This window comes from Convolutriloba macropyga, chromosome 9 (genome assembly GCF_964194025.1).
Source record: "Convolutriloba macropyga chromosome 9, txConMacr16.3, whole genome shotgun sequence".
Lineage (NCBI taxonomy): Eukaryota > Metazoa > Xenacoelomorpha > Acoela > Convolutidae > Convolutriloba > Convolutriloba macropyga.
The window spans coordinates 19,424,826-19,446,564 of NC_134476.1; the positions used below are offsets into that span (position 1 = coordinate 19,424,826).

At 34.8% G+C, this 21,739-nt stretch overlaps 1 protein-coding gene across 1 annotated transcript in view; it reads right to left on the reverse strand.

Annotated features, from left to right (window-relative positions):
• Positions 1–7,086: 7,086 nt before the first annotated feature.
• Positions 7,087–21,739, reverse strand: part of LOC142345659 (uncharacterized) — a 31,521-nt gene continuing 16,868 nt past the window's right edge. Inside the window, exons 5-11 of the mRNA XM_075397856.1 lie at positions 20,882–21,121; positions 20,297–20,482; positions 18,364–18,646; positions 17,769–17,975; positions 13,589–13,770; positions 11,619–11,768; positions 7,087–7,780 (exon numbers count right to left, since the gene is read on the reverse strand). Coding sequence (XP_075253971.1) covers positions 7,650–7,780; positions 11,619–11,768; positions 13,589–13,770; positions 17,769–17,975; positions 18,364–18,646; positions 20,297–20,482; positions 20,882–21,121 — 1,379 coding nt within the window. The 3' untranslated portion in view covers positions 7,087–7,649. The remainder of the gene's footprint in view (positions 7,781–11,618; positions 11,769–13,588; positions 13,771–17,768; positions 17,976–18,363; positions 18,647–20,296; positions 20,483–20,881; positions 21,122–21,739) is intronic.

Below are 21,739 nucleotides of genomic sequence, written 5' to 3' on the forward strand. Positions count from 1 at the left end.
TTATCAACTGCCCTCAAACAATTCATGATTCTAATCTGAAAAAGATCGCGAAATCGAACGGGAGATAATAATCTTGGAAACAAAGTTCTAAGTTTGAACCAGGTTTAAAATCTTTTCAGAAAAGAAACCTCAAAATTAAGAATCAGAAAACACCAACAATTACAATTCTAATCACTGCAATTAAGACAAAAAACAACACACACCTGATCCTTGTTGTACATGTGCTAGAAAACATGATTTCATACTAAATCAAAAATAAAATTGATCATAGAAAAGACATAAGTAGAAGATTATTCAAAGGCAAAAAATCGGTAAAAATATTACCAAGGCCGGAAAAAGCTGCAGTAAATAGTCATAAGTGGAAATTTTGCAAAGGGCTTGCTGTCAAACGCTCAGTACTGCCTTATGTTGAATGAAATCAATTGCAAACCAAAGAAATGACGAAAATCTAAGAAAAAGCCGAAATCATTCATTTTTTACTACTGAAAAAATCAATATACCGAAAATAAATGTAGGTGCCAGGACAAAGATACTAACTAGAATGTGAAGAATATCGGCACAATGTAAGGAACACTGTAACAAAAAAGACATTCTTAATTTTTGAAATTTAAAAATAAATTTCAAAAATTCAAGAAAAACGAATACATTTCATTGTTCAGCATTCAAGACATAGAAAAGATAACTAGTCATCCGATACAAAGATCAATCCTCCTGAAGAGAACAAAAAATAGGAAAAAGCAGAATTCATAAAAACGAAACATTGAAACATTTTGCAAAAAAATGGTCAAAGAACTTTTAAGTTAAGACTGCATTTATGAAAAAGTTTTAACTGTTTTTCCAAAACTTAACGCCAAGAAATGATTGAATTTTCATTGAAACGAAATTAAAGTCCCAAATGTTGTTAAAAAAACTATTTCTAGCAATTACAACCAAAATACAAACAAAAAACTGACGAAAATCGGAAAAAAACCACCAAATTCGAATTAGCATGTGTACAATTTTTATGAAACAAATTTACATTGAGGTAGAAAGAGGCGTTGAGTATATAAATTATCAGACAGAAGTTGCCATATGAACTGATTTTTGACAAAAAGACGGTTAAAAGACCCAAAAATGAAAAAAATTATTAGAAAAAAGCCAAAAATTAACTAAAAAATCAAGAAAAATGCTCCAATTTTCAATTTGAAACGCATTTTCAGGCTCTGCAAAACACTGTGGCATCAATTTCCGAGTTTGACATTTCAATATAGTATCGAATAAAAATTATTTCTTCAAGAACCCAAATTAAAAGCAAAAAAAATGGGCCACTTAGACGAAAAAACGGCTAAAAACTGTAATCTATATGTGCCATTCAGTCAAAAACAACTTTTCAAAGTCAAAAAGTCATTCACTAAACGAAGAACATGATCATATAACTTCTTTCGCTTAGCGAAAATCTGTTCACCAAGACAGCTTTTCTCACTTTCGCTTTTAGGTCAAAATGCCGCGTGAACAAATCTACTTCCTGTAAAAAAAAACATAGCCGGAAGAATTCCGGAAGCGACTCGAATCGTCAAAACTTCACTAACAAAACCGTTATTGCAGCGGAAGTCACTACCTTTTGTATTAAACCAATAACTTACTACATCTCCAGGTCTGCTCTAAAAATTGGTGAAACTTGAACCACTGTCACCAAGAGAAACAAAATGCAGCAAAATTTTAAGTTATTGAAAACGTTTGGCAACGTTAAAAAATCCGAAATAATTAAGGTGGTCAAAAACTTGACAGTCTGAAAAAGCTGACAAGGTTATCAACTGCCCTCAAACAATTCATGATTCTAATCTGAAAAAGATCGCGAAATCGAACGGGAGATAATAATCTTGGAAACAAAGTTCTAAGTTTGAACCAGGTTTAAAATCTTTTCAGAAAAGAAACCTCAAAATTAAGAATCAGAAAACACCAACAATTACAATTCTAATCACTGCAATTAAGACAAAAAACAACACACACCTGATCCTTGTTGTACATGTGCTAGACAACATGATTTCATACTAAATCAAAAATAAAATTGATCATAGAAAAGACATAAGTAGAAAAATATTCAAAGGCAAAAAATCGGTTAAAATATTACCAAGGCCGGAAGAAAGCTGCAGTAAATAGTCATAAGTGGAAATTTTGCAAAAGGCTTGCTGTCAAACGCTCAGTACTGCCTTATGTTGAATGAAATCAATTGCGAACCAAAGAAATGACGAAAATCTAAGAAAAAGCCGAAATCATTCATTTTTTACTACTGAAAAATCAATATACCGAAAATAAATGTAGGTGCCAGGACAAAGCTACAAAGATACTAACTAGAATGTGAAGAATATCGGCACAATGTAAGGAACACTGTAACAAAAAGACAATCTTAATTTTTGAAAGTTAAAAATCAATTTCAAAAATTCAAGAAAAACGAATACATTTCATTGTTCAGCATTCAAGACATAGAAAAAATAACTAGTCATCCGATACAAAGATCTATCCTCCTGAAGAGAACAAAAAATAGGAAAAAGCAGAATTCATAAAAACGAAACATTGAAACATTTTGCAAAAAAATGGTCAAAGAACTTTTAAGTTAAGACTGCATTTATGAAAAAGTTTTAACTGTTTTTCCAAAACTTAACGCCAAAAAATGATTGAATTTTCATTGAAACGAAATTAAAGTCCCAAATGTTGCTCTAAAAAACTATTTCTAGCAATTACAACCAAAATACAAACAAAAAACTGACGAAAATCGGAAAAAACCACCAAAATCGGATTAGCATGTGTACAATTTTATGAAAAAAATTTACATTGAGGTAGAAGGACGCGTTGAGTATATAAATTATCAGAGAGAAGTTGCCATATGAACTGATTTTTGACAAAAAGACGGTTAAAAGACCCAAAAATGAAAAAAATTAATAGAAAAAAGGCCAAAAATTAACTAAAAAATCCAGAAATATGCTCCAATTTTCAATTTGAAACGCATTTTCAGGCTCTGCAAAACACTGTGGCATCAATTTCCGAGGTTGAAATTTCAATATAGTATCGAATAAAATTTATTTCTACAAGAAATCAAATTAAAAGCAAAAAAATTGGGCCACTTAGACGAAAAAACGGCTAAAAACGGTTATTTATATGTGCAATTCAATCAAAAACTACTTTTCAAAGTCAAAAAGTCGTTCACTAAACGCAGCGCATGATCAAAAAACTTCTCTCGCTTAGCGAAAATCTGTTCACCAAGACAGCTTTTCTCACTTTCGCTTTTAGGTCAAAATGGCGCGTGAACAAATCTACTTCCTGTAAAAAAAACATAGCCGGAAGAATTCCGGAAGCGACTCGAATCGTCAAAACTTCACTAACAAAACCGTTATTGAAGCGGAAGTCACTACCTTTTGTATTAAACCATTAACTCACTACCTCTCCAGGTCTGCTCTAAAAATTGGTGAAACTTGAACCACTGTCACCAAGAGAAAAAAATGCAGCAAAATTTTAAATTATTGAAAACGTTTGGCAACGTTAAAAAATCCGAAATAATTAAGGTGGTCAAAAACTTGATAGTCTGAAAAAGCTGACAACGTTATCAACTGCCCTCAAACAATTCATGATTCTAATCTGAAAAAGATCGCGAAAGCAAACGGGAGATAATAATCTTAGAAAATAAGTTCTAAGTTTGAACCAAGTTTAAAATCTTTTCAGAAAAGAAACCTCAAAATTAAGAATCAGAAAACACCAACAATTACAAATCTAATCACTGCAACTAAGACAAAAAACAACACACACCTGATCCTTGTTGTACATGTGCTAGACAACATGATTTCATACTAAATCAAAAATAAAATTGATCATAGAAAAGACATAAGTAGAAGAATATTCAAAGGCAAAAAATCGGTTAAAATATTACCAAGGCCGGAATAAAGCTGCAGTAAATAGTCATAAGTGGAAATTTTGCAAAGGGCTTGCTGTAAAACGCTCAGTACTGCCTTATGTTGAATGAAATCAATTGCAAACCAAAGAAATGACGAAAATCTAAGAAAAAGCCGAAATCATTCATTTTTTACTACTGAAAAAATCAATATACCGAAAATAAATGTAGGTGCCAGGACAAAGCTACAAAGATAATAACTAGAATGTGAAGAATATCGGCACAATGTAAGGAACACTGTAACAAAAAGACATTCTTAATTTTTGAAAGTTAAAAATCAATTTCAAAAATTCAAGAAAAATGAAAACATTTCATTGTTCAGCATTCAAGAAATAGAAAAGATAACTAGTCATCCGATACAAAGATCTATCCTCCTGATGAGAACAAAAAATAGGAAAAAGCAGAATTCATAAAAACGAAACATTGAAACATTTTGCAAAAAAAATGGTCAAAGAACTTTTAAGTTAAGACTGCATTTATGAAAAAATCAGTTAATATGGCAACTTCTCTCTGCTAATTTATATACTCAACGCCTCTTTCTACCTCAATGTAAAATTGTTTCATAAAATTGTACACATGCTAATCCGATTTTGGTGGTTTTTTTCCGACTTTCGTCAGTTTTTTTTGTTTGTATTTGGGTTGTAATTGCTAGAAATAGTTTTTTTCCAAAACTTAACGCCAAGAAATGATTGAATTTTCATTGAAACGAAACTAAAGTCCCAAATGTTGCTCAAAAAAACTATTTCTAGCAATTACAACCAAAATACAAACAAAAAAACTGACGAAAATCGGAAAAAAACCACCAAAATCGGATTAGCATGTGTACAATTTTATGAAACAAATTTACATTGAGGTAGAAAGAGGCGTTGAGTATATAAATTATCAGAGAGAAGTTGCCATATGAACTGATTTTTGACAAAAAGACGGTTAAAAGACCCAAAAATGAAAAAAATTAATAGAAAAAAGGCCAAAAATTAACTAAAAAATCCAGAAATATGCTCCAATTTTCAATTTGAAACGCATTTTCAGGCTCTGCAAAACACTGTGGCATCAATTTCCGAGGTTGAAATTTCAATATAGTATCGAATAAAATTTATTTCTACAATAAATCAAATTAAAAGCAAAAAAATTGGGCCACTTAGACGAAAAAACTGCTAAAAACGGTTATTTATATGTGCAATTCAATCAAAAACTACTTTTCAAAGTCAAAAAGTCGTTCACTAAAAGCAGCGCATGATCAAAAAACTTCTCTCGCTTAGCGAAAATCTGTTCACCAAGACAGCTTTTCTCACTTTCGCTTTTAGGTCAAAATGCCGCGTGAACAAATCTACTTCCTGTAAAAAAAAAAAAAACCGAGAGAAAACCAATACTCCTCTTCGAGTCGTAAAAAACCGAGAGAAAACCAATACTCCTCTTCGAGTCGTAAAAACCGAGAGAAAACCAATACTCCTCTTCGAGTCGTAAAAACCAAGAGCACCGCAATATAGCTTCGCTCAGCTTACAGTTTCGCAGCTATAATAAAGTTTGTTGCTGAAGTCACAGAATGTCCTAGAACAAAGACGCAAAAAATGGTCAATCGAAAATTTTGCATAAAAAGACTAACACGTTTACAATAAATAATTGCTTCAAACTTCGTTCGAGAATAATTAATAATTGTCATCGTTGCAAATTAAATTTCATCAACTCTCGTTGTGATAACAACAGTTGCATAATTTAGCAATGAAATCACTTGTTAATACCCAACAAATACTATGCAAATCTGAAATAGTGGTGAAAAACTGTTTTGTGATTCTTCTATGTTTTCCGACCCTCCTTTCTCCGCCACTGTTTCTATATAGAGAATGGCGGAAGGCCGTGTGGCGTAAGTTATTTAACCATTGTAATCACAAAGAAATGCTTGAAACATTAGCACGCGGTTGATATCGCACCCTCAAAGTTATTCAACATCTCAGCTTCCCTCGAAGTTTGATAACTTTTCGATGACCAGAACAATTGTGTGGTAATATTTATAAGTTCTGTCTTCCGAAAGCCGCGAACGCATTGCTTGCAGCAGGCATTCAGAATTCAGCAGACATCACAGTTCTGTTTCACACCTCACTTAGAAAACTTAAATAGATCTTAAAATTTTTATTTACATTTATACATTCATTCTACATTGAGGTATTTACATATTTCACTTGAAAGGACCACAGCACGATTTTAACTAATCTATCTGCACAAAATGTCACTTAAAGTTTTCCTTGGGAAACAAACAACAAATAGGCAGATTAAACCAAATAGCAATTCTGAACTCTCGAGTCTTTTTCGCGAAGTTAGTAGAATCGAGAGGTCAGTACATCCAATCGAGCTAAACTAAAAGCATCAACTAATACTCCAAAACTCGAACTGAATATTCAAATGTAAAGCAGAAAAGAACGGTAGAATTATAGACAAAATATATGGAACCGGTACCGTTAGAAACTTTTCAAAATGGGGCAAGGAGGCGTACAATTTTTAAAGTAGCGTCGGAACTAGGCTAAAGACTAATTTCTAGTTTAAGCAGTCAATCAATTCTTAACACGACTGTAGAAAATAAAATAAGGGATTTTACCACCCGTGAACATTTTTCTATTGACTTTCGCAATATACATCATTCTAGATGAGTTCTTGAAATCAAGTTTCAGTGATTTGGGATATTTCACAGGAGGAAAAGATCGCGCTAAGATAACAATACAATATAGCATCATTATAATTTTTATAGTCGAATCATAATTCGACAAATAGAAAGAAACAGATTGTTTAGATTGAAATTGCAACAATTCATTATTTTAATTGGAAATTGAAAAATTGAATTCGTACAACGAATGAAGAAACGTACATTTTACAATATGAACACATCTATTAGAGCTAACTTTTGTATATATTTGAAAGGAAGTTAAGCAAAGGCAATGTTTATGCATCTATGGACATAGCGAAGAAAAAACAATACTTGTCTGTAAGCAAAGGAAAATGGCAGTAGAATGTGTGAACTAATAAAGAGTACCGGAGGATAAAGAAAACCCTTAGAACAATCACAACCACCCCACGAGGACAAATGCAGGTTAGATACAAAGGTTCGCATTGGTCAGCAAAGTCTAAGAACCGTTATATTCATAATTTTCCTAGCATACACTTTGTTCGCACTTCATAGGCTGAAGGGGACGTTTTCTAACTATTCAGTGCACCGGGGTGATTGTTGCCTCCGGTAAATCGTTAACAAGACATTCAAAAGTAGAAATCATTTCAATCTGCCGTTTATAGCACGAATTGAAGATATTTTATTCATCCATAAATAGGTAGGCACACAAAACCTTTTCTCCGATATTGAAATTGATATAGCCAGCATGTCTTTTATTGTTTTCGAAAGCTATGAGCAAATTTTTCACGATCAAAAAAATTTTCCAAGAAAAGGAAACAAGTGCGACGAGAACAACCACTGATGATGCAATTGAATTACTTCTCTTCAGGAAATGTTGAAAATACTAGTTATAGTTTTACAAAATGAAAACCCTAAGGTAAAAAAAGCTTGGCAAAATGGAAGAGCAAACAAACACTGAGTTTTTGTGATACAAAAAGAGAACAGAAAAATAATTTTCTAAGCATTATCTCATTTTTTGGTTACCACGGCTACGCATGGCCAAATTTGTACTGTTTGATTTTGTTATGATATGAATTTGGAAACATACGAAGGTCTTTTGTTGCTCATTTTCTACATCTTCCAATTTCGAATTCCGTTCGAGTATTGGTTAGTTGTGGTGGCTGCTGCTGTCGTTGTTGACGAGTGACTTACTGTCTGTGGAAAAGTCGACTGGGAGTAAGAACTGCTGAAAGCGTTAGCACCTATAATAGCAAACACAAGACTATAACATTGACACAATAAGGAGGCTCAATGATGTGCGTTTGCTTATAGTGTTTCACGCATTCTTTCACAAACTAACCGAAAACTAAAGGAAGTTCTATTCAACGTTTCAATATTAAGACTGATAATTCTTTCAACTTGACAGAGATAAACTTCAAGCTACTGTCTTCAACAAACTCCTACTCTTTGATTCACCAAAATTGAGCTTTTCAACCGCCTTTTCTACTAACTCTAATTGTTCTGCAATTTAAATTAGCCAAAATATTGAACTATTATAAAACCAGTTTGACACTTTCGTTACCTAAGTCTGTATATTTCTATCACGTCAGACTGGACAACAGTAAAAAATTCTGGATAAAAAGCTTCTTATACTAACACCTGGAACCACCGTTTGATTGAAAACAAACAGAAGAAATAAGGCATACGCGTAGCCCAATCTTCATCGGAAGAAGATACCGTGACGACATGCGTTTAAGACAGCGTAGACGACCCTTTCCAAACTATCGTATTGTTCTGTTCCCCGCCTGGCTAAGAACGAATATGTTTGCGGAATCCATTAATCAACGATCAAAAACATTGAACAAATACAAAAAAACGACAAAATTTGAATCTTGGACTTTCTTTAATACAGTATTCTTAATATCTCTCTACATCCCAGCCGAGATCAGATTATTCCGCTTCCTTTTTAACGATATAAAATTGATTTCTAACCGCAAGTATGCAAACCACAACTCTTAAAAAATGGAAAATGGAAGGTAGTTTTCACCTCCATGGAAAATTTGGCTTTGGCAATGACCTCAATTTTTTATGACGAAAGTTTCAACCACAATTTGAATGCCGGACAGAAATAAAAAAAATCGTTGGGAATAATTTTTACTATCATATGGTTGTTTTCGCGTCTATTTAAATTTGAAATCTAATTCTCGCAATTTTTTCGAAAAAATCAATACTTTAATTAAAAATAACTATGATGTATTACTCTGAAATGAACTGAAAAGAACAGTACTGCATTCGAACAACCATCTCTTACTTGCAGGTCTAGTGTGCTAACCATTACACCAACTAACCTTGAGCTCTCGAACTTGGGCATCTCTTATAACTCATTCTCAAGTTCTTTCAGGTTCCTCAAGGCTTCGTTTCTCTACTCCAGTATGCGTTGAGCCAAAAAGCTTCTTGTCAAGCTTATCTTATGCAGAATTTACATAAGGTTGTTCTCTTTCAGCCTTCTAAGACTCCCCTTAAAGTGCGCATAAACTCTTTCACAGTTTCTAACTAACTTACATCTTTTTTTGTGGTTAAGCATACAGACTGAAGTCTGCAACCCATAACCTAATAGGGGGTCTAAGCAGGCGCAATTACTGTAAAATCGAAAAGTACTGGATTTGAACCAGCAATTTTTATTTGCCAGCCTAGGGTACTAACCATTACACAAACTGGTCTTAAGCTCTCGAACTTGCGTATCCCTCATAACCCACTCTCATGTTTTCTTGCTACTCAAAGTTTCTTTTCTCTAGCCAAGTATAAGTTGAATAAGAAGAGCTTCTTGTCGAGCTTATCTTATGAAAAATTTACAATTAAGCTGTTCTTTCTCAACCTTACAATACTCCCTCTTAAATTGCACATCATCTCTTTCACAGCTTTTTATTCTCTTGCGGTTAGGCTCAGAGATTGAGGTCTGCGCACACAATTTCTAAGAGGGGTCTAAGCAGACTCAACCAATAAAATGGACCAGAAATGGATCCGAACCAGCATCTCTAAATTGACAGCCTGGTGTGCTAACCATTACACCAACTGGTATTCAGCTCTCGAACTTGAGCATCTCTTATGACACATTCACATGTCTTTTCTTGCTCCTTAAGTCTTCGCTTCTATAGCCAAGTGTACGTTGAACAAGACGAGCTTCTTGTCAAGCTATCTATCAAGCTTATCTTATGCAGCATTTATTTTAGGTTGTTCTCTCAACCTTACAAACCAAAGAGAAACCCAACACTAACAAGAACCAATAAAGTGCAGCCACAACATCGAAGGACACATTGAAGGAAATAGTTTATAATTCAAAGTTTCAGACAAAAAATCATTTCAACTATAAGGGGGAAAATTACGTAAAAAAACCAAATGAAGTTCATTAAAATTATATAAATGTTTCTATTAAAAAATAAACCCTCAGGACTGAATTCAGCGAAACAGGATACCAAACAAAATTGATAAAGAAACCAGTTGAAGGAAATGCGGATGCAACAGACAATACGTTTTATACATTATCTTCAAATAAAAACATACCCGGCAGATTGTCGGAAAATAGCCGCCGTTGATTCCAATAAGCATGATTGGGATTGAAAGAATAGAAGATATTGAAAAAAAAAAGATTTTTGTACAAAAACATTTTTTAAGTCCGATTTATTTTGATGGCATTTCGCAGTTGAACATAACGTACTTCTGTTTCTTAGAGAGAGGCTACAGGGGCTACTATCAATACCAATAAGCATGAGAGATGGTAACTAAGACTTATAGGAACGACGTTCAAATAGCGGGCATCTAAAATTGCGCTTTATGGGTTTATCCCGTTTCTACTTCTGACTTCAATTTTTTATACTGACTCTGTTCATTTTGAATTGCTTTGCTGAGCAACTGATGTTCAAAATCACTTTTAGCAGAATGAGAGAAGAGAGAAACTAGCCTAGAGAAGTCAAAAAGATATCACGCAAAATGTTGAAAAAGCGGCAAAATGAGGTAAAGCGAAACATTTTTTTATTCGACGAAGTAAAAAAAATAGGAGCGCTATAATAGCCGGCTGAGAAGATGAGGGCGGCTATTAATTAGAAAATTATGTTAAAAGATTCAGTAATAAAATCCAGTTCTTTGATCGCAGAAAAGATCATTAATACAACACAATTTTCATCTCAAGCTCTCTGGAAACCGGTACATTTCCTAGTAAAAAACTATTCAAAAAATAACTACAATATTTACTGTGCTGAACTTCATAGATTACGTTTCGTCTTCCGCTCATTATTTATAGAGGAATTTTTTCAATGATAAAACTTAAGAAACTAAAGTCGGACGAATTGTTCTCAACAGTTGGGGGGGGGGGGGGGGGTGATGTGAGGGGGTCAAACTGCCATGATTTTATGTCCCCTCAACAGTTCCGCGAATCAAATACTTTCTAGTAAGGCGTATGGCTCTGAGAGATCTACTCTGCCACTTAATATCCGGCGGGCTTTACCTGTATATTCCGTTTTTGAGTACAGAAAAAACGGAATTCGCAGCGGGGCGCAACAGTACAGAAGGCGCAGCGGGGGGCAACAGTTATGAGTGGGCTGATGTTGGTTGGGGGGGGGGTCTACTTCTAAGAACCGACATTCACACCAAAGGTCTCCGAAACAGTTTGTGAATCGCATACTTGGAGACTAGTGAGCTGAAAGGCTCTAAGAGAACTTAATGCCCCCAGGGTGCTACCTGTTTTTGAGGACGAAAAGTCAAATGAGTCAGACAAAAAATCGGTCAAACAAAAAATCGCATAAAGACCAACAGGACTAATACAATTGCTAAACTTCGTTTGAGAGCATTCAACAGTATTCCAAACAAACACTCAATCCTCGGACGGTTGATAACTTTCTACAGCATCATTCCTGCATTACCTCAATTGTTTTTATTCTTCAAGATTTCTATTTTGACTTTCAGCTCATTGGTTAAGCAAAGAAAAGGTATTTCCATTAGTTACAACAGAACAAAGCAATTACACATTACATCATAAATCTTTTTCAAGTTAAGCAACCAATCACTAACAAAAATCAATTTTATCTGCAAATCTATCTACTCTACCTGAGTTATGGCCTGGTCGCATCCCGTTTAGAGGGGTCAGGTTGTTTTTGCGGTCAAAGAGGACTCCTCCGCCTCCAGATCCATTTCCAGTGGGTCCTCCTCCACTTCTCCGTCCGAAGGCAGGTGATTGTTTTGGAGTAAATCTGTCTCCTGAAATTGGACATGACTGAATTTAACAAAAATTTAAAAAACATAACCGACTAACATCGGGTGAATTGCTCTCAGACAACCGGCGAGCGGTAGGCTTCGTCAGTAGCTAGCCACAGTTTAGTGAGGCTAGCTTCAGCTTGATTTGACTCTGCAACTTTCGTTTTCTAGCCTTGTTAGTAAATACATCAAATAGAACACTGATATTTTAAAAATTTGCAAAATATTGCAAAATTTAAAAGGAAAGTTTCCAGATTTCGCAGTGAAAACATCGTATTCAAAACTACTTTTTGTCTCTGGAGTTATGTCAAGTAACCCATCTGCAAGACTAAAAAGTTTCGTTGGCCAGTAATGATCGTTAAACTCAGAAAAGGACAAAAATATTCAAAAAATTTGAAAACAATTGTAAATTTAACAAGATCTCAATCCAGTATCCCTAATTCAAGCTTTAAATAGATTCACTGGCTCATAAAGATCCATAAACTTGTTACATGGTAAAAATTTTCCGAAAATTTGAATGCACCGAGGGGGGGGGGCTGGTGGGTGGGGACAACAGTGGGGTGGGGGGGGGCAATAGAGGGGGGGGGGGTCAACAGTGGAGGTGTCTTCAACCTCTAAGAACCGCCCTTCAAACCATAAGTCACACAAATAACAGTTTAAGCTGAAACAGAGCTGAGAAATCGCATAAAAAGACCGACAGGACTAATATAATTGCTACAAACTTCGTTTGAGAGCAACTAATAACAAAACATACCCGGCAGATTACCGGAAAATAGCCGCCGTTGATTCCAATACGCATGATTGGGATTGAAAGAAGAATATTTTTGTACAGAAAAAAAGATTTCTGTACAAAAATATTTTTTAAGTCCGATTTATTTTGATGGCATTTCACAGTTGAATATACTTATGTTTCTTAGAGACAGGCTACAGGGGCTACTATCAAAACCAATAAGCATTAGAGATGATAACTAAGACTTATAGGAAGGACGTTCAAATAGCGGGCATCTAAAATTGGGCTTTACAGGTTTATCCCGTTTCTATTTCTGACTTCAATTTTTTATACTGACTCTGTTCATTTTGAATTGCTTTGCTGAGCAACTGATGTTCAAATTCACTTCTAGCAGAATGAAAGAGTGCAAGTAGCCTAGAGAAGTCAAAACAATTTCACGCAAAATGTCGAAAAAGCGGCAAAATGGTAAAGCAAAAAAAAAGTTCTACGAAGTAAAAAAACATAGCAGGACAAGTCCTGACGTACAATTCAAAGAATTTTCATTGACTAAACAGAAAACTAGACCAAGAACGGACTATGAATGGATTGTGAAAATCATTTAGAAAAAAATCCGATCCAAAAAATCGAAAAAACTGTAAAAATCAAAGTGAAATTGCCGCATGTGAACAAAAAACCACTAGCGAGAAAGCGAATTTTTGTTCAAACACCGTTTTCTCACTCTACTTAAATTTTTAGAGAGAAAAAATTTCATGCCGCAAAACCACTCGCTTTTTCGCTCCACTTCCTGTTTCGGCGTGACCAAAACCACTACTCCAATTTGACTTCAAAAATCATGAAAATGTGTGAACAGATCTTAAAAAAAAGACAGCGCCCCAATACAATTCAAATTCGTTGAATTGTAAAAAAATAGGAGCGCTATAATAGCCGGCCGAGAAGATGAGGGCGGCTATTAACAAACGAATTGTTAACTAATATGCCAAACAAGAGTTCTGAAGCTGAGTATCATATATTGCATGATGCATTTGCATTAAATCTCTGGACCAGGTTTTTATGTACATGGAATGTGCCACCAATTTGGACAATGTCAACATACCTCCATTGGTGGAATGGTGATGATAGAGCCCATTGGCTCCTGAATTCTCTCTGCTCATGTATCCAGGTTGTAGAGGACGCAGAAGGTCATCCTGGTTGCGACTGCCGGATCCAGAGCCAGAGTAATAGCCACTTGTAGATGATCCACCTCCGCCAGGAGTCTTCTGACTCAATGATTTTGACCTGAGCAAATATCAAAAGATTAATTTATTACTGAAATTGAAAAATAGTAAAGGGATTGGTTTAAAGGAAGGAAAGATAGCCGGAAGATTTAGAGAGATTACCCACAGATCACCTCCATAGAGATTACCCACCGATAGCAAAGAAAGAAATACACTGGTTGTGAAGAGGGGTTGAGAATTAGTTAGAACACAGGTCTTAGCAGAATAATTGAACTTAATAAAGATATCATCAGTAACACACGTTACTCAGAAATTATTACAAACAAATACAAGTCGAAAACAAAACACAAGCCCTTTCTAAAAGAAAACATACCCGGCAGATTGCCGGAAAATAGCCGCCGTTGATTCCAATAAGCATGATTGGGATTGAAATAACAGAAGATATTGAAAAAAAAAAGATTTTTGTACAAAAACATTTTTTTAAGTCCGATTTATTTTGATGGCATTTCGTGGTTGAACATACTTCTGTTTTAGAGAGAGGCTACAGGGGCTACCATCAATAACAATAAGCATTAGAGATGGTAAATAAGACTTATAGGAACGACGTTCAAATAGCGGGCATCTAAAATTGGGCATTATGGGTTTATCCCGTTTCTATTTCTGACATCCATTTTTGTACTAACTCTGTTCATTTTGAATTGCTTTGCTGAGCAACTGATGTTCAAAATCACTTTTAGCAGAATGAGAGAAGAGAGAAACTAGCCTAGAGAAGTCAAAAAGATTTCACGCAAAATGTTGAAAAGGCGGCAAAATGAGGTAAAGCGAAACATTTTTTTGTTCGACGAAGTAAAAAAAACATAGCAGGACAAGTCCTGACGTACAATTCAAAGAATTTTCATTGACTAAACAGAAAAACTAGACCTAGAATGGACTATGAGTGAATTGACGAAACCATTTTAAAAAAATCAGATCAAAAAATAAGAAAAAACAAACAAAAAATTAATGTCAAAATGCCGAATGTGAACAATAAAAACCACTAGCGAGAAATGAAAATTTAATTCAAACAAAAAACTAGGCCTAGAATGGGCTGTGAATGGATTGGGAAAACCATTTAGAAAAAAATCCGATCCAAAAAATCGAAAAAACAGTAAAAATCAGAGTGAAATTGCCGCATGTGAACAAAAAACAACTACCGAGAAACCGAATTTTTGTTCAAACAGTTTTCTCACTCTACTTTAAAATTAGAGCGAAAAAAATTCACGCCGCAAAACCACTCGCTTTTTCGCTCCATTTCCTGTTTCGGCGTGACCAAAATCACTACTCCAATTTGACTTCAAAAATGAAAATGTGTGAACAGATCTTAAAAAAAAACATAGCCGGAAGAATTCCGGAAACGACTCGAAGTGAAAATCTATTAAACCGCCATCCAACTACTCATCAGAAAAACTGGCCTCCACTAATTTACGATTATCTCCAAACCAAACCATAAAACAAAAAAGTAAAAACAAAAAAATCATATCTGTTAAACTCTAAAAAAAAATCTGATCAAATTTTGTTATAAATCAAGATCCCGAAATAACTATTTTTGCCAAAATTACTTCATCAAAACAACTAGCGCTTAATCAAACCAATTAAGTGAATGTTTTAAAAATACTTGAGGCCAAATTATGAAAAAAAGCTCTTTAAAACAACTTGCACTAAAAAATTGGAAAAAGTTACAAATTTTTTAATATTACAAAATCATATAAATCCAAAGAAAAATTCTTTTCAGCGAATAGGGTATATATGCTCGCAAAACAATAGGCAAATCATAATAGGCTAAGAAACTTGTCTAAAAAACAGAAAAAAAACGAAAAACTGCAAAAAAAAATTAAGGAAAATAGTTCCAATTTTCGCCATTTTTTGTCATATTTCTCAACAAAATGATTCATATCCAAAATTGCCCATACTTATTACTAAACAACTAGAACAACTATTGTGAACACTAAACCTCCACAAATGACATTAAAAAAGTTAAGCAAGAATAGAAACGGCATTCAAAAAATTGAACAAAAAACTATAAAAAATAAATGAATTTTTTTTAATAGTAGAAGGAAACATAAAGCCGAATAAGGTTCCTTTGCAATTAGAGCAATGAAAAACTCGCAAAACAATGGGCAAGTTATAATAGGGTGTGTAAGACATTTGTGTAAGGTTTAAAAAAAGAAAAACCGCAAAAAATGAGAAAAATGGTTTAAAATTTTCAATTTTTCTGTCATTTTTCCTAAGAAAAAAATGATTTATACCAACAAAACTTTAATCAATTGGTATCTGACATTTCCTTAAGTAACAAGCTTCTATTCGAATCCCACTTAAAGCAGTAAAACAAAGAAACAGGTAACAAATCATTAAATTTCATCTAAAAATCAGCAAAACTGATCAAAAACCTCCAAATTAGCATTAAAAACCAAATTAACTACTTGAAACCTTCAATTCAAAACAAACCTAAAACTAATACAATATTATAATCAAGCCTCATAACCATCAAAAGTTGCAAAAAACTGCTTTTAAAAGCCGCACGTGAACAAAAAAATTTCGCTCGCTTATAGAAAATTTTTTCACACATCAATTTCTCGCTCTCTCAAAAACAGCGGTATGAACAAAAACCACTCTCTTTTCGCTCCGCTCTTCACTTTTGTTCAGCACCAAAATCACTCCAAATTTTTTCATGAGTTTTATTTCCCGCTTCAAAAATCACTCCAATAAAATTGATTAAAAAAAAGGACTTCTCCAATACTCCTCTTCGAGTCGTAAAAAAAAGACAGCGCCCCAATACAATTCAAATTCTTTGAATTGTAAAAAAAATAGGAGCGCTATAATAGCCGGCTGAGAAGATGAGGGCGGCTATTAAAAAGGAATCAAACAAGAATTTTAGACACCGTATTTACATACGAATGGTACCATAGAAATGCGTAAAATATTATGCAACAAAAAATGCAAAAACCATTTTGAGCTTCCCAAATTTTTGAAGCCGTCACTTTATCTAATTATTTTTCATAGTAATTTTTTAGCGATCGAATTTTCGCCTCGATGTTTGAAACACAAAAAGGTGTTATACTCAAAGTCAATTTTAAAGTGCTTTAAAAAGCTACCAACTATTAACAGTTCTCGAAGTCTTAACCAGAACTTTAACAACTCAAATACTACCTCAGACAAAAACCACGTCCCTTTCTTTCATTCTCTTAAAAATAGAATCCGTTTCATCATTCCCTTGACTCGCAAAAAATTACCAAACCACGAAACAATAACTCTTCCTGCCCGAAAAGTAGAAACTGCGAAACGTGGATGCCAAAACTATGAAAATTGAATACGGCTTTACTCGGTTATAGCCATCATTGATGCTACCTCTCTTATCAAGGATTCTTCTTATCAGTGCCATCCAATCCTCATACACTCTGAATACTCTAAAAGTAATCGTAGCAGTGAAAATAAGGCTCTATCACGTTTCTTCCTAATGTGATTTGTTAGATGACTCTCCAGACAAACTGAAAAATTGCTTGCACATGATTACAGCACAAGTGTATACTCCTCTATTCTTGACATATCAATTTATTATTGGATTGAATGAAAGCCGGAAGGCCGAATTAAGTGTGGAAAATTATTTGACAGAGTAATACCTCAACGTTACTTTATAAAGTGACAATGTCGAAATACTGCTCAGTCTCAAAGAGAACTGCTCAGCTACTTAGTGCCCTCGGTCCCTTACACTTTATATCGTTTCTCAAGATGAAAAGTGAAATAGAGACAAAAAAATTGGTACAAAAATGGAAAAAACGACACAAATATTGCTACAAATTTTGTTCGAGTGCAATTAAGATACGATCGATAGATCAACGATGCCTATTGCTATATATTACGCAAATGAACAAAGCAATATATTTTCACCCAGGCGCTGGACGACCTGTTAACTCACAATTATTAATCAGACTCACAATTAATAATCGTATTCATATATTTCAACACCGCTCTTCAAAATGATTTCTCTTCCATATCAGAGATTGTTTTTTTGAAAGAACCAACCTTGGGACAGGTGCTGAGGTGTTCCTGTAGTCGACAGGTGAAGAGTCTCTATGTCTGGAGTTGAACTTGTCCAGTCTGGAGGGGAAGTAGGTGTCTGCAGCTGGTGCATACATCATCCGCATACCCTGGCTACCTTGACTCTGGTGCAATCCACCTGCAGCTGTGGAAGGGGAAGGCGATCGCTGGAATCGCTCGTAGTTTGTATATCTTAAACATAGGCTCTATTTCGACGTTAGACATTGGGACTTCACACGTTCTCGTTTCTGCTAATCAAATTTGGTAACACAATTCATCGTAAAAAGTATTCTGAATTTGAAAAGGGATCATGAAACACTTCTGCTTTTAATCTTTAGTCTAGTTTCGAATTGCTTAGCAGGTTTGAATGTCTTCATCATAATTCGGAGACCTTATAGGTTTCATACCCCATATTACCAAAAATATAATACCCTGCGGGCGATTTTTTCTACATAGTAAAAAGCTCCATTACAAAACAGGAATCGCAACTGGTTATGTCATAAACCACACTAGCTAGACTTATGCGAAACAGACCAGATCATCCCCACTCGCCCTGTTGTATTACCCTATTACTACATACCTTCTGGGATTAAGTGGCTTCAACTGCTTTCTGTCACTGGGGGCAGTGTGCGTTGTCCTACTGTACTGTCCCCCACCACCTATCGGGGGTTTCTGTGCTGGCATAGTACTACCAGTGGTACTCTGGTGCTGATAGTTATATTCGTACTGTTTCATCATTGCATCATAACCACCACCTCCTCCGCCCTTCATTGGGTGAGATGTCACACCTCCAGATGAATGGTGGTACCCGTTGGTGTTGCCATTGTTCCCGGAAGCGGATGTCATTGACGAATACTTGTTGTCTAAAACAAACGGCGCAGGTGATGACCGGGTACTGAGAAGTATTTGATACACTTAACAATTTAGTTCCTAATCAGGTAAATTATCAATCTAGTACTTTCCCAGAAAGTTGTATGACTCAAATTTCGAGAAATATGTATTAGAAGGTCAAATTGGTTCATAAAGCAGGGTTATTGTTCGTTCCAACAATTTTCTAAAATGGAGAATATATATGCGAGGCCGGCGTTTTTTCTTCAGTCAAATTCTCCATTTTTGTTCCCGCATCGTAGTTATAGAGAAACCAAATTTTGTAGCCCTTAGAGATTACTTAGAGGTTAATTTATTTTCATGAGTTTGAAAAAGGGGAGCCGTGTGGATAATTGGAAGGAAAATACAAAAAGGAAAAAAAGGTTAGAATCTTCATCTTTCTTTGAACTCATAGACTAGCATTTTAACGATGACAAAGTTGCTTTGTGGGATTATATTGGCCCAGAACTTAATCCACTTGATTAATGGTGATCCTCCGGATGTACACAAAACTAAAGGAAACAACTTTTCTAGAAAACGAGGAAAAGGGAAAACAAAATTGGAAAATTGTTCACCATTTTGCTGGATTCTTGAAGACATATTTTGTTTGCAAATTAAGACATCTATTTTCTAGACTATTTGATACAAAGGAGGCAGTATTTGAACATTATTATAACCTTTTCGAGTTAAAAAAAAAGACCAAGCAAAAATTAAAAATTATAAAGTTTTGTCAAAATTTGCGGGCACTTACGCTATACACACATCCCATGGTTCTTTTGAAATTTCTCAGATTTGAACAAATATTGACTTTCTACTTTAGACTCTCAAATGACTGCCAGTTGACTGTTTATTTAAATTATCTGAAAATGTGAAGCAGTCACAAGTATATTTTCTATTTTCGCTTTCAATAAGAAATAAATAACTCAAAACGGATATTTTTTTTGGAAAAGTAGAAATTCTTTTTGTAAATGTCTGCGCAGATGGAAGCTAACCTTTGCATATTATGGCGTAGTTAATAGGTGGATTGGCTTGCCATTGAATTTACTGAGGTGGTTCTTTAAGGGTCATTCAAAAACATGACAAGAGAAAAATAATCTGAGAAAATGGAAAAAAAATTGTTGTCAACTTTTTTGATTTTAGAGTTCTTGCGCAGTCAAGTTGTTCTCACGTTGATTAGCAGTCCATCTTATAGGCAATTCAACGGAAATTTCATAGGAGTCCTTTCAATTTTTTCTATTCAAATAAAAGGTAATTTTTTAGTGAGGTAGAAAAACTTTTATTAATATTTATTGCAAAAAAAACTTTCTAAAGCTGTATTCTCCAGGTATTTAAGGGTTTCATTTGACTGTTAGTTACATTGCTCACATGGAAACATTGTAACCTCTGAAAAAATAATTTGAGAACATGGGACTACTACTTCATACACCGAATAGGAAACTGAAATCTTAAGTTTAGTTCTTAACATAGCAACAGTCATACATGCGCAAAAGTGTGACTGTCAGGTCCCTTTATAGCCCCCATTATAGTACATTTCCGGTAATTGTAGGAGAGGACACGATATCTGAATGAAATATAGAGAATGAGGAAGCAGAACTTTACAACCAACGCCCTCAACATTTAATGCACAATTCAAGACGTATGCTTACTGTTGCTCATATGTGATGAGGCACCCACATCTCCAAAGCTGGAAGGCAGACTGCTTTTCCTTTGAATTGAGTGGTTGCTGTGACCATTGTTCTGCTGTGGCTTACTACTGTATGCATCACTGCTGTAATGACTGTTGCTGCTGTTGTTATTGGACTGGTGGATACTTTTAGAAGATCCTGAACGACCTGAAAAAAAACAACCTTGCATTTCGCTAGTCGCTAGTCAATTCGCGCTAGTTGCAAGTTGCAAATCGCTAGTCAATTGAACTCAGACAATTATATAAATAAGGCAGAAGGGAAGGCCACCCGAACGAAGTCTTCCAATTTATCAGTTCGTTCTAAATTCACTTTCAAGTTTTCGAGGCGTTGAACAATCCACATAACCACTTTAATGCATTAATGACTCAAGCATTAACCACTCGGCTATCACAGCTTTGTTATATGATATCTTACAATCCCTATTGTTTTAGCAGTTTTATCGTTCGAGAGCAATTAATTACTCAAATATGATTACTTAAACTTCCATTCAGTGGAACTGTCCTCAGTTTCAAATCCTCTTTCTATCATCTGATCTCATCTACCAACCTGAAGGTACTCTTCCGTTAATAGAAGCTGAATTCGAGTAACTTGTTCCATTGGTTGAAGAATAGTTGTGATTGTTGTTTGGCTGTGTTGCTGCTCTGCTGTTATTATTACTTGACCTCTTCTTAATTTCCACTCTTTTCTGCACTATCATTTCGTACAACTTCTGTCTATACTCATCCACTGATAGCTGAACATCGTCGTCAACTGGCGGAACAACGTCAAAGTCCAGCTCAATCTCATCTAAATATTGCCAATGATGCACTTTAAGGCCTCAATCAACTTGCATGTACACAATCAATAACTGAATGCTTGGTTTAACAACTACGTCAAAAGATTCCAACGTGGTGCGAACTTTTGAGAAAGAAAGAAATAATTATTAGTTGTACATTTATTAATTAAAATAACAAACAACGTGGACAAATAACGAGATCAGACCGATCTTCTTTTTCAATTTGCCCAAATAAATTATTGACTAGATATGATGACTTGATATCATAATTTCACGATTTTGCTTCAATAACAGTTCTTTCATGGTTCTTTCGAAGGACTCGTATAAAATATTAATACTGTTTGACTGTCCCAAAAGTTTTGGGTGAATCCTATTCTTAGAGTGTAGTAAGGCAGTGGTGGAGATTGGGAGCGAAGTGGGGATCAAACTCTTAAGACCCGCCTTTCAGACAATGAATTTATCTCCGTAGGCCGAAAAGCTGTAAGTCCAGTCGTTACCTGTTTATCCCGTTTTTAAGGCCGAAAGTCAAAAGGGTGAGACCAAAAATCGGTCAAGAAAAATCTCATAAAAAGACCACAGGACTGAAATAATTGCTACAAACTTCGTTTGAGAGCGCTTAATAACTTCTA